Source organism: Rhinopithecus roxellana, chromosome 12, assembly GCF_007565055.1.
Source record: "Rhinopithecus roxellana isolate Shanxi Qingling chromosome 12, ASM756505v1, whole genome shotgun sequence".
Lineage (NCBI taxonomy): Eukaryota > Metazoa > Chordata > Mammalia > Primates > Cercopithecidae > Rhinopithecus > Rhinopithecus roxellana.
In genome coordinates, this window is record NC_044560.1 from 37,098,213 (window position 1) to 37,112,027 (window position 13,815).

At 37.6% G+C, this 13,815-nt stretch overlaps 1 protein-coding gene across 1 annotated transcript in view; it reads left to right on the plus strand.

Moving 5' to 3' along the window:
- NEGR1 (neuronal growth regulator 1) overlaps positions 1-13,815 on the plus strand; it is an 886,803-nt gene that overhangs the window by 682,835 nt on the left and 190,153 nt on the right. Inside the window, exon 5 of the mRNA XM_030913644.1 lies at positions 2,338-2,458. Within this exon, the coding sequence (XP_030769504.1) occupies positions 2,338-2,458 (121 nt within the window). The remainder of the gene's footprint in view (positions 1-2,337; positions 2,459-13,815) is intronic.

Below are 13,815 nucleotides of genomic sequence, written 5' to 3' on the forward strand. Positions count from 1 at the left end.
TTGTTGAATAATTTTCTATAGTGTTATTTGAAATATGAATTATAGTATGTTAAAAACTTGGTAGAAAGGGAAATATTTATGAAAAGATGCATACATACAACTCCTAATGTTTCTCTCCAAAATTCTTTTTTTTTTTCTTTTTTTTTTTTTTTTTTTTTTGAGATGGAGTTTTGCTTTTGTTGCCCAGGCTAAAGTGCAATGTCAGTCTTAACTCACTGCAACCTCTGCCTCCCGGGTTAAAGCGATTCTCCTGCTTCAGCCTCCCAAGTAGCTGGAATTACAGGAGCCCACCACTATGCCTGAGTAATTTTTGTAATTTTAGTAGAGGCAGGGTTTCACCATGTTGGCCAGGCGGGTCTCGAACTCCTGACCTCAGGTGATCCACCCGCCTCAGCCTGTCAACCTGCTGGGATTACAGGTGTGATCTACTGTGCCCAGCCCCCTGCAAAATTCTTCTATTTACAGTCCTTTTCATCTCAGTCAATAACCTTTTAGCTACTCAAGCCAAATTAATCACCCTTGACTCCTCTTTATTTTCTCTATGTCACTTCAGTCTATCTAGAAATCTTATCAGCTCCACCTTCACAGTAGACCACAAGCCCAGTAACTTTCCACCACTTCCACTGCTACCACCCTGACGTGAGCCACCCACCTTCATTTGCCTTGCTTACTGCATTCCCTACTTTATCCCTAGACTTTTATCCTAGCCTCACTATGGTCTTTTTTCAACACAGCAGCCAGAGTCATCTTTTCAAAAAACCGATCAGATTTCATCTCTACTCTGCAGAGATTCACCATTTGTCCTAGAATAAAAGTCAATTCCTTGAAATGACCCAAGAGGTCCTACCCAATCTTCCATCCTTTGTTTCTCTTTGGTATGAACTTGGAATCCACTGAAAATTGTTCCTATCTGCTCCTGCTCTCTTTTCTCTTGTGTCGGTCACACCAATCTTGCTATTTCTTAAACAAACTAGGCAAGCTTCAGCCTCAGTGTCTTACTGCAAGCTCTTCCCTCTTCCTACAAGGCTGTCTCTAAATAGCCACGTAGCTAACTCACTCATCCACATCTAGTTTTTGTGCAAATTTTACCATCTCGATGAGGCCTACTCAGATTATCCTATCGAAAACTGCAATCCATTCCTTTCTCTGATTCCTCTTACCCTGCAACTATAAGGGTTTTGTTTTTATTTTACTGTATTGTTTATCACCTTCTAACATTTTATTTAAACTACTTATTTGCGACATCTGCTGCTTATAGTCTGTCTCCCCATTTGTTACCCCATCTAGAATATAAGCTTCATCACCTCAGGGCAATTAACTGCTTTGTTCCTTGAGAAATGGCTGGCACATGTTGACAGCTGAATAACTATGTGAAGGATAAAAAAAAAAAGTTATGCTGCAACAAGAAAGGTTTTTAAGCATCATACTGTGCTAGGCACTGTGCAATAATCTTGGAATATACAAAGATGAATCAGATATTTATCCCTGCCTTCAAGGAACTGAAAAGAAAGTCTGGCATACCCATAAATACAGTACATGATACAATGCAATACATTTCTATCAATACGTGATAGAACGTTCATGATATGAGAGATCCAGATACGCAGAGGAGGGGAAACTTTTTCTTGCTAGAGCAATAGGGAAGAGCATGGAGACACTGATGCCTAAAATGGATCTTGGATCTGTGGAAATGGGAAAAACAGCATTCAGACAGAAGAAACTACATTAAAGAAAAAAAACACTAAATTACTAAAGTATAGGGAGGAGGCAGGAAAAAACACAGAATATGTCAAGAGCTCAGGCTTTGAGTTAACATGCCTGACTTCAAAGCCAAATTCTGCAACTAAGTAGTTGTGTGACCTTGACAATTCATTTAACATCTCTGAACTTTAGTTTTTACATTTGTAAAATTGAGATAATACCATAAAGCTCAGAGTAGTTTTGTGAGAAAATGGAGAATGTAAAGCACCTGGCCCAGTGACTGGCTCCCTGTGATCACTCAATAGATGAGAACTATTATTGCAGTAGAGTTGGACTGGAGTGCAGATGAAGTGTTACCCTCACCAATGCCATTTTTCCAATAGGAAGGAAGGCCAAAATGTATTGCATTTACTCTGCACTCCCTGAAAACATTCATCTATTGCTCAACTTGAAAAATGAAGCTGAAAATGACTAGTCTTGTATTTGAAGCATAAAACACTGAAAATATGATGCATTGGTCTATCAGGCATAAGTTTGCTTCAAATATAGAAGGAATAAAAATATATGTGTGTCATATTTCTGTTGAGGATTATTTGTACTTATCCACTAATATTTCTTTGTTTGTTTCTTTTGCAGTTGCTCCTACTATTCAGGAAATTAAATCTGGCACCGTGACCCCCGGACGCAGTGGCCTGATAAGATGCGAAGGTGCAGGTGTGCCACCTCCAGCCTTTGAGTGGTACAAAGGAGAGAAGAAGTAAGGACTTTGTGATTATTACTGTGTTCTAAGCACTTTGAGATAATGTGTTTGTGTTTCAGATACTTACTTTAGGCAATTTCTTTAACTGGCTTGAATGATTCTCAGCAGCCTCCTCTCCAGCAAGCAAATTGAAGGGGCCCATGTGGGAGGGATGAGTAGCTAATAGCATCCGGAAGAAATGTCCACTTTGGTTTGTGTGATCTCAGAAATGCCTGCAAATCCCCCATCACTGATGCATTTCATTTCTTCCCCACCATTGCTCTTGCTGGCAACTCAGTTTATTTGGGAAGTAAACCAGCTCTTAAAGGACTTGAGTACAGCTTCCACAAGAGCACTTCAAAAGCAATAGGAATTGCTGTCTTTGCCTGGCTTCCTTGATAAGCCTCAATCCTTTCACCTGTCTTCTTCTCCCACAAGATAGTTTAACATTTTGTTGTATAGGACACTGTGTTCCAGATATTCTGTCACTAAAGAGACTGTAGAGGAGATAAAATACATGCCTAAAGGACTAACCAATGGGATTTTAGGGTTGCTCTAATTTCAACTCTGTGTGATTACTCCCTTGAGAAGACCCAAAAATCTTGGCAAGAGCTACTGAATAAGATAAGACAGGACTTGACAACTTTCTCTTTATTTTCAACCAGTAGGCTCATTCAGACCTCTTCGAATGCTGTTATCAAGCCAGCAAAAAAGTCACAGGACCCCTGTGGGTAAACTGGAGTCTATAATACAGAGGAGAGGGAATTATCTATACTGTATAGATTCTGCATCAAAACTAGGGAGGAATATATTCAAGCAAATGCTAGGTCAAACCATATGGAATTCCCCCTTTCAAAGTCAAAAAAGCCAAGTGTTGGCAATTCCATACTGTACAACATGTGTGTGTATGTGTATATATATGGCATAGATACCATATATATCCTATATATACACATACATATATGTGTGTGTGTGTGTATACCATATATGGTTTACACACACACACACACACATAAGGAGAGTTTACATACTGTATTAGTCCGTTCTCATGCTACTATAAAGAACTGCCCAAGACTGGGTAACTTATGAAGGAGACAGGTTTACATTGACTCACAGTTCCACACGACTGGGGAGGCCACAGGAAACTTACAGTCACAGTGGAAGGGGAAGCAAACACGTCTTTCTTCACTAGGCGGCAGGAGAGAGAAGTACCGAGCAAAAGGGGGAAAACCCCCTTATAAAACCATCAGATCTTGTGAGAACTCACTCACTATCATGAGAACAGGATGGGGGAACTGTCCGCATGATCTAATCACTGCCCATGGCTCTCTCCCCCAACACGTGGGGATTACAATTCAGATTAAATCCAGGATGAGATTTTGGGTGGGACACCTCCAAATGGTATCATTTACTTATGTCATGGCTCATAATAAATTTCAGCTAAATATCTGAACAGAAAACTGGTGAAATTATATAAGGACTTAGATATTACCACAAAGGATAAGAATGTATGTGATACCAGCAGGTATTTTTTTCTGGAACTGGAATCAAAAGATTTGTGGAAGACAATATCCCTTTTTTACAATTAATCTTAATAATAAGGGAGAATATCCCCAGAACTGTCTCACTTCTTCTGACTGGTTTTGCCTAAAAAAATTTTTAGCTATTTTATATGCAACTTGTTCAATAATTTGAGTTGTTCAATTTTTAAATTCTTTCTACTAATTTATATGCTTTTACCAATTCTAAATTTGCCTTTTTGTAGCTTAGTAGAAGACTCCGTATTTTTATGTACTGAGAATTAGGTAAACTGGTCTGTGGTCACTCTCATTTCACCCTACAATATTGTACATCTGCCAATATAGCCTTTCTCAGATTTTGATAACCCAGGTTGAGAAGTTTCAGTTTGTAATTATCTATATGGACAAATATCCAGAAAAGTGGTTCTCAGTCCTTTGCAAGTTATGGAACTCTTTGTTCATGTACAATCTTATTTGGAAGCCCAAGAAGTACTATTTGTGAAAACAGCACTTCTCTAGTAGATGCTGGGTAAATGGAGTCTCAATTCTACCTGTTCACAACCCTCCTATAAATTAGGACATCATTGCAGGAGTCCCCCAGATCCCTGGTTCTCTACAAAACACTGTATAAATAACATTGACAGACTATTTTACATACCTTTCAAAGTCACTTTTTAATTTGTGTCATTAATTTCTTAAAAGCTAACAATCAGAGCTTCTTTGTTAAAGGCCATTTTGTTTCCAATACTTTCTGAAGCAATGTCCTGGATTTTTTTTTCTGCTCTCCCTTTTTCTCTTTTCTAAATTCAGCAACCATTGTCAAAAAAAAAAAAAAAAAAAAAAAAAAAAAAAAAAAAAGCTACAATAATCCTCGGTCCACTTTCTTGGCCTATAGTAAATATAGAAAAGGGCCAATTGGTGCCCACAATCATAGCTTCAGTGATTTTTTTTTCCTGCTGTAGAGATGGACTACAGCTTTTATTAGATTTTCAAAGGAGTTCAGAACCATTTGCTAAAAAGGAAAAAGTAGATTGATTTTCCCCAATCAATGTCCTCCCCAACACACTCACACACCTAGAAAAATGCAGCTGTGAAAATCAAATGCACTTGTGAAAGGCAAGCATATTTTCAGTTCAGAGTGAAGCATACTTTTATCATCTTTAGGGATATATTTGAGGCAATATTCAAATTCTCAAATATCATGGTAATGAATAATTTCCTTTCAAAACTAAAGTAAAGCAAAGTTGAGTATACGTAGGGAGTAGGAAAGAGAAGGATTCTGGTTGCTGAATGGTTGCACTCACTATGTAGATTCACCATAAACGCCCAGGCCATTCAATTATTTACTTCATCAAAATCAAAAGCTATTCAGGCACGGTGCCTTACGCCTGTAATCTCAGCACTTTGGGAGGCAAAGACGGGTGGATCACGCGGTCATGAGATTGAGACCACCCTGGTCAACATGGTGAAACCCCATCTCTACTAAAAATAAAAAAAATTAGCCGGGCATGATGACAGGCACCTGTAGTCCCAGCTACTCAGGAGGCTGAGGCAGGAGAATCGCTTGAACCCAGGAGACGGAAATTGCAGTGAGCCGAGATCGTGCCATTACACTCCAGCAATGAAACTGAAGTTTCAGTTTGTAATTATCTATATGGACAAATATCCAGAAAAGTGGTTCTCAAAGAAGAAGACAGAGCAAGACTCTGTCTCAAAAAAATAAAAAATGAAAAAATAAAAATAAATAAAAAGCTATCTATTTAGCAAGCACCTGCTGTTGGACAGGTAGTGTTCAAAGTTGCTAATATTTATCCATTTTACTCTTTTTTTCTTTTCTTTTTTGAGACGGAGTCACCCAGCCTGGAGTGCAATGGAGAGATCTCAGTTCACTGCAAGCTCCGCCTCCTGGGTTCACGCCATTCTCCCACCTCAGCCTCCCCAGCAGCTGGGATTACAGGCGCCCACCACACGCCTGGCTAATTTTTTGTATTTTTAGTAGAGACGGGGTTTCACCGTGTTAGCCAGGGTGGTCTCGATCTCCTGGCCTCATGATCAGCCCGCCTCGGCCTCCCAAAGTGCTGGGATTACAGGCGTGAGCCATCGCGCCCGGCTACCCATTTTACTCTTATAACAAACCTGTAAGGTAAATATGATTCTTAACTTTTGCCTGAGGAAACCAAAGCACAGAATGCTTTTAAGTAATTTGCACAAGTTCATGCAGTTAGTGGCAGAGCTGGGATTTAAATCCAGGAAGTCTTATAAATCTTCATGCAGAGTCCATGGGTTTAACCCCTATACTATGGCACCCAGTGTAGGTCAAGGAAGGCCCTTAAGAGTCTATCAAAACTTATTTGAAATGTCAATGTGAAATACCAAGAGTAAAAGCATTCTAAGTTGTTTATGGATTTGCAAAATAAGAAACTGCACGTACAAACACTCACTTATAATTTCCCAATTTATTTAGTCAAGGACACAGAAAAATGGAGTCAAGAGGAACACAGCAGAAACAGATACAGCATGTTTCAGAGTTGATTTCTTGACCTCTGAGGTCTTTAACTGGGAACATGAAGCTGTCAGAGACCCTGTCAGAGAGGAACAGAGTTTATTTCTGCATGATCTAGAGTTTTGTTTCCTAGAGACTTTTTTTTTTAATTTGAGGCTTACATAAATATTCAGAAATAACTTACACGATCACGTTACTTCTATGTGAGAGAATGTTTATAAATATTCATTTATCTTAAATCAAGATCTTCAAAACCAGCTCTTCATCCGGATAAACATAAACAAATAAACACAAATGAAAAACAGAGGCAGTGCCTGAACATCCGTAGCCCTATCTCTGCCTGCAGTTCTTCAACATCCTGTAAAGTCCATTTCCGTGTGCTAACAGCAATCAGCTTAAAACCCCTTAAAAGAAAGACTGTAAAATTAAGCACAATTTAAAGAAAAGAAAGAAATATATAGTTACTGAGAAAAAAAAACACTTTCCAGTTTCTTTGAATTCTTTTATCTCATTTATTGTTCAGACCTCTGTGAGATAAGATTTACTATCATCAATTTACTGTTGAAAAAACTGAGGCACAAGAGACTTGACCTGAAGAGCATTCAGCTTTGCGTGACCGTCAAGACATTTTAGATGTGATAACCTCTCGACCCATGTTCTTTCCCTTGTTTCTGATGCCACTGTTAGTTATCTATTGCTGGGTGACAAATTAACCCAAAACTTAGCAGCTAAAACCAATAAGCACTAACTATCTCAAGCATCCTGTGTGGGTCAGGAATCCAGGAGCAGTTTGGCTGGATGGTTATCACTCAGTGTCTCCCATAAGATTGCAGTCAAGATGTCACCTGGTGCTGCTCATCTGAAGGCTTAACTGGGGCTGGAGAGTCTGCTTCCAAGATGACTGACCCACACACCAAGCAAGTAGTGCTAGTTATTGGCAGATGGACTCAGTTAATTGCCACGTGGATGTCCCCACAGGTAACGGGCTTCATCCAGTATTAGTGATCCAGGAGAGAGCTAGATAGAAGCTGCCATGTCCTTTATAACCTAGTTTCAAAAGTCATACTCTCTCATATCCATAATATATTATTAATTACATGGGGGAAACTTTATTCAATGTGATTTCATGTCATCAAAAACATTTGCTTAATGGGACTTTGGATGCCCTGAAATTGTCAATGTGAGAGGGGATAGCACAGGGACATAAATATCAAGAGGTGAAAGTCATCCGATGCCATCTTCAAAAACGGCTCCCACACTATCTCTCTCATGCATGATCTAAGTATTTTTTACATTAGAAATATTAGTTATTTGGTTTTTAGTTTATTCCACCATGAGAGTGGCTAATGTTATATACTAGTTATTAAAATATTACCTCTTAGGATAAGGTAGTCATTTTTTAACATCACAGTTTCTTTCAGCACACCTGGAATGAGGAGTATCAATGGGCTTAATTTTACTATGTATTTATTTAAGCCTTGAGAAAATTAGAGTTATAAACAGAGTCAAATATTTAAACATTTTTCCTTAATAATATAGAAGGTTGTTAAGTAGAAGTATACTCTTTATATGCATATGCAGTGAAAAGGCAATTTCAGAACATCCAAAGTATCATTAAGCAAATGTTTTTGGTGATATGAAATTCAATTAATCTATTGTTTGAGAATAGTACATTCATTTAGGTTTAAGGCTACAAACATGAATTGTGATATACTGGCATTTCAATAGGTATTGCTAAAACGTGGATCTGTATTACTTTGTGAAGATGGTATTGCCATCTTGTCTTAGATGAGAATTTTGTTATTTTGTCTGCAGCTTTGAATTCCCTCCTCTTTTTCTAGATTACCTCAAATTCAAGCCTGAGGTCTAGAAATACACACTTTCTGATTTCTCATGACCATTTTAACTGCTGTAGACAAAAGCTCCGGCTTTTAGGCAACTGATATGTTAGCTTGATTTAGTCATTCCACAATGTATACATACATGAAAACACCACATTATACCCTATACATATATAAAGTTATTAGTCAATTAAAAATAAAATATTAAATAATTGAATATATTTTAAAAATTGTATTTTACTTTTCTTGTTTTTAGGCAAAGGGCTAATTATAAAAATGCTTTTTTGGAATTTTTTAGCTGCAACAGTATTTCCTTCCTATTCCTCTATTGTAATTTAATATAGGGATGAAAACCTTGTAAATGAGGTACATATAAATTACTCCCAGGAATGAAAAAGAAGTATATAATAAAACATTAAAATTTTAAATATATTAGTTTAAAAGCTGTGTACCTAAAAAATGGAAAGTTTTGCATTTGGCAGTGTGCGGCCTATAGTATTTTGACTTTTAAGCACATGTTTCAAACTTTAGCTTATTCACTTTTAAGTCATTCCTTGTAACGCTGCTATAGAAAAAAAAAAAATGTGATGATCTTTATCATTTTGCCCTGGTGAGAAGGGTTAGTTATCTATGTGCATAAAAGATGCATGCATAGACACGTACAAAATATATGCAGGTACCAACGAATAGATAGGAAAATACCTAAAGTCAACCATGTAGAAATATGCCATGTTCACTTTACACAGAGGCATGGTGACCTTTTTCAGTAAGGTTAATATTAAGTTTCACTTTAGATAATGATTATTTTTCATTCTGGATTTTACAATGGTAACATGAACTTGAGAAATCATAATAGAGTAATGACCATTCCTCTCCTCTTTTCTATTCTAAATATTTACTACCTGATTGTCTAAGCAGGCTATAAATTTCATGCGAGTATTCACTTTGCTGCAGGACTTCTCCCCTTCTTATATTTTTGAGGAAACCAACAAAATGAGTTAAAATTTTTTTGTATGTAGGAAAATTTTGATTCCCCTTTCTTTACTGTTTTCATGCAATTTATTTATGTCAAAATTATGAATACATTACATTTGCATAGCAGATTATGATTTTCAAGGCTTTATTATGTGTGGTGGCTTTGCAAAATATTCACATTAATTCACTTACATAGAGTCAATTCTTAAGCATGGAGTGCTACATGAGAGAGAGAGGAAGAGAGAAAAAGCTAGATAGCACATATAATTAAATGGCATGACTTGCTACTCTACTGCTTCAAAAACACATACCATGGGAGATATGAACCTGGCTGCTCCTTCCATTGGTCTTCTTCATTCCCATATGTCTCTGATAAGGTGAGCATCTCTCTATCTTTTTTATTATACTTTATGTTCTAGGGTACATATGCACAACGTGCGGCTTTGTTACATATGTATGCATGTGCCATGTCGCTGTGCTGCACCCATTAACTCATCATTTACATTAGGTATGTCTCCTAATGCTATCCTTCCCCCCTCCCCCTACCGCACAACAGGCCCCTGTGTGTAATATTCCCCTTCCTGTGTCCAATTGATCTCATTGTTCAATTCCCACCTACGAGTGAGAACATGCGGTGTTTGGTTTTCTGTTCTTGCAATAGCTTGCGGAGGATGATGGTTTCCAGCTGCATCCATGTCCCTAGAAAGGACATGAACTCATCCTTTTTTATGGCTGCATAGTATTCCATGGTGTATATGTGCCACATTTTCTTAATCCAGTCTGTCACTAATGTACATTTGGGTTAATTCCAAGTCTTTGCTATTGTGAATAGTGCAGCAATAAACATACGTGTGCATGTGTCTTTGTAGCAGCATGATTTATAATCCTTTGGGTATATACCCAGTAATGGGATGGCTAGGTCAAATGGTATTTCTAGTTCTAGATCCTTGAGAAATTGCCACACTGTCTTCCACAATGATTAAACTAGTTTACAGTCCCACCAACAGTGTAAAAGCATTCCTATTTCTCCACATCCTCTCCAGCATCTGTTGTTTCCGACTTTCTAATGATCGCCATTCTAACTGGTGCGAGCGTCTCTCTATTTTTAATGAGGTTTCAAAGTTGAAAATGTTTGTTTAACGGAACACAGCTCTGAAACAAAGCCAACTACTGTATCTAGTGCTCACTCATCAACAGTGATGTAAAGCAGGGGTCAGCAACATTTTTTAAAATATATATTCCTATGAGTAAAATATAAAATTTAGCAAAAACTAACAATATTTCCATACCAATTTTTACTTATGGTTATGCGTTTCTGAACTAGTGTATTCATGTATTAAATGACCTGTGACAGAGAAAATTTTAAAAATGAGATAAGAATACAATACAAATGGACCTTCTGTTATTTTTTTCTCACACTCCAACTAGTCATTTTATTTCTACTTTAAGATACTTGCTTTCCATTTTGGAAACTATCGTAAAGTATAGTAGTTTGAAACAAGGAAGTTTAAGGAATTTTCAAGATTCATTTTAACGACATGCAACTTTACCTTATATGCTGACTTTGCTATCTTATAACACATATTTTATAACTCACTATATACTATCTTACTCATTCTTTGTATATCTCTAACCAGATTAATATAATAATAAAAACTGTATCTTTTGAAGGTGAAATGACTTGAAGGAAAGCACAGACCTAATTTCCAGACTCCTATGTCAGGATATCTCTCTTCTAGATTTTATATTACAACTTTGATTATTCAGAAGAGACTAGAAGTACATTCTGTTTCTCTTTTGCTTTTGTGTTATCATTCACAAGGTGGTTCTTACCACGGTGGGCAGTTATGTGCTTCGATTTAGAAGAATACTACAAATAACCTTATTACTATTTCAGATTAAAAGTGGTCTTCTCTTCTAACTTCAGATTTCATGTCTTCACTCACCTGTGAGATAAACTGAAAAGTTTCACTTTTTCATTAACCTGTTAGATAAATTGAAAAGGAAAGAAAAGTTCCTGAATTGAATAAACTTGCATTTCTAGTGTTATCTCATTATTACATTTCGCTATGTAGTGCTATGTTGTTTTTTTATTTGTTTCATTTGATGATTTTTTTTTAATAACCAATGTGGTCTCAGTACAACTCTTACCACGTTTGTGATGATTTTAACGTTCAAGGCCAGAGATGTAAATAAATATATGAAATAAGTGAAAGCATTTCAACTGCTGAGAACTGAAGAGCACATGCCCATGTGAGACACATATTATTATATTGAAAACACTGGGTGAGTCAAACAAAGATGAAAGTGGGCCACCTCCATTTGCATCCTGTGACTTAGATTGTAGGACTTGTCATAGAAATCAGCAAAATGAAGTAAGTACTAAGTAAGAAAATTTTCGGGGAACCCTAAGCCAAGTCCTGAGAAAGTGCACAGTAAGAGCCCATTCAACTCAAATAAAAGGGTTACAGAATACTTCAGGGCAAATGTAGCATTTTTGCTGGATGCCAAAGGATGAGTAGCATATCCAAACATTCCACGGAGTTGAGAATAATCATGGGCAAGAGAAGAACATGATCAATGTCATGTAAGCATTATGCAGAGGCATTTAAATGTCTTGGTGTGCAGGATATGAAATCAGGTATAACAGGAGTTAGGGCTAGAAAGGCACCTTAGGGAAAGACTTGGAGGGTCTTAAATGTTACAAGGCATTTGGACTGGATTCCAGAGGTGTTGGGAAGATATTGAAGGGATTTTCAGGAGTACTAAAACAATCTAGTCTCTTTTATGTGTGTGGCAGTAGTTTAATTTAATTAATCAATTTATTTATTTTTGATTCAGCAGGTACATGTGTAAGGCTGTTATATGTGTATATTGCATTGTGGTGAGATTTGGGTTTCTAGGGTACCCAACACCCAACTAGTGAACATTGTACCCAATAAGTAATTTTTCATCCCTCACTCCTCTCCCAACCTCCCCACTTTTGGAACCCTCAGTGTCTATTGTTTCCATTTTTATGTTCACGTGTACCCATTTTTTAACTCTCACTTGTAAGTGAGAATGCACTATTTGATTTTCTGTTTCTGAGTTATTTCACTTAGGATAATGGTGTATAACTGCATCCCTGCTGCTGCAAAGGGCATGATTTTATTCTTTATATGGCTGCATAGTATTTCACTGAATATATGTGCCACATTTTCTTTATCCAATCAACCATTGACGGATGCTTCAATTGATTCCATGACTTTGCTATTGTGAATACTGCTATGACAAACGTACAAGTGCAAGAGACTTTTTAATATCATTATTTCTTTTCCTCTGGTAGTGGAATTGCTGAGCCAAATAGCAACTCTATTTTTATTTATTTGAGATATCTCCATAGTGTTTTCCATGGAAGTTGAACTAATTTACATTTCTACCAGCCATGTACAAGCATACACTTTTCTCCACATCCACACCAACATCTGTTGCTTTTTTGATTTTTTTTTTTTTTTTGAGACGGAGTCTCGCTCTGTCGCCCAGGCTGGAGTGCAGTGGCCGGATCTCAGTTCATTGCAAGCTCCGCCTCCCGGCTTCATGCCATTCTCCTGCCTCAGCCTCCCGAGTAGCTGGGACTACAGGGGCCCGCCACCTCACCCGGCTAGTTTTTTGTATTTTTTAGTAGAGACGGGGTTTCACCATATTAGCCAGGATAGTCTCGATCTCCTGACCTCGTGATCCGCCCATCTCGGCCTCCCAAAGTGCTGGGATTACAGGCTTGAGCCACCACCGACTTTTTAATAATAGCCATTCTGACTGGTGTGAGACGGTATCTCATTGTGGTTTTAATTTGCATTTCCCTGATGATTAGTGAAGCTGAGCATTTTGTGTATGCTTGCTGGCAGCTTGTATGTCTTCACAAAATATTTCTTAGAGTAGTTGGGAGAAATGAATGGGAAAGTTTAAATATGGCCTAGAGTACTGGATATGCAATTAAAAAGCAAGAGAGGAGAAAGGTAATATTTGCCTATTTCAGTGACTAATTGGATATAAGGAAAGGAAAATTTGAACACAATTCTAGGTTTTCCATCTAGACAACAAGAGAAAAGTGAAGCCACTGGCTGAGGCTGGACCACAAGAAAAAAGGTTTGGGAGGGCCCACACTTACTTCGGTTTGGGACATACTAGAATCAAGAAGTTAGTACTGCACACGCAGAGTCTGCCCATAAACAGCTGGAAGTACTTCGTGTTTTTAAAATGCATGATGATCTTTCTAAAATAAATAATTGATCTTAGACTTTATGTATGAAGTCTGTCGGTGTTTCTTCACTGTCCCTGGAATAAAATCCTAATAACAGGGGGTGGTATATAGGTTTCTTCATGTTCTGGCCCCCGTATTCTTCTCTGGCTATGAATCTTGCCATTCTACCCTCACACAACAGGAGCTGTAGCTATCCTGAAATATTTCCATTCCCAGACTGTGATATGAGCTCTCTCTTTCAGGACTCTTCAAATGTTGGCTCCTTCATTTGTAAGCCCCTTCCACACACATACCCG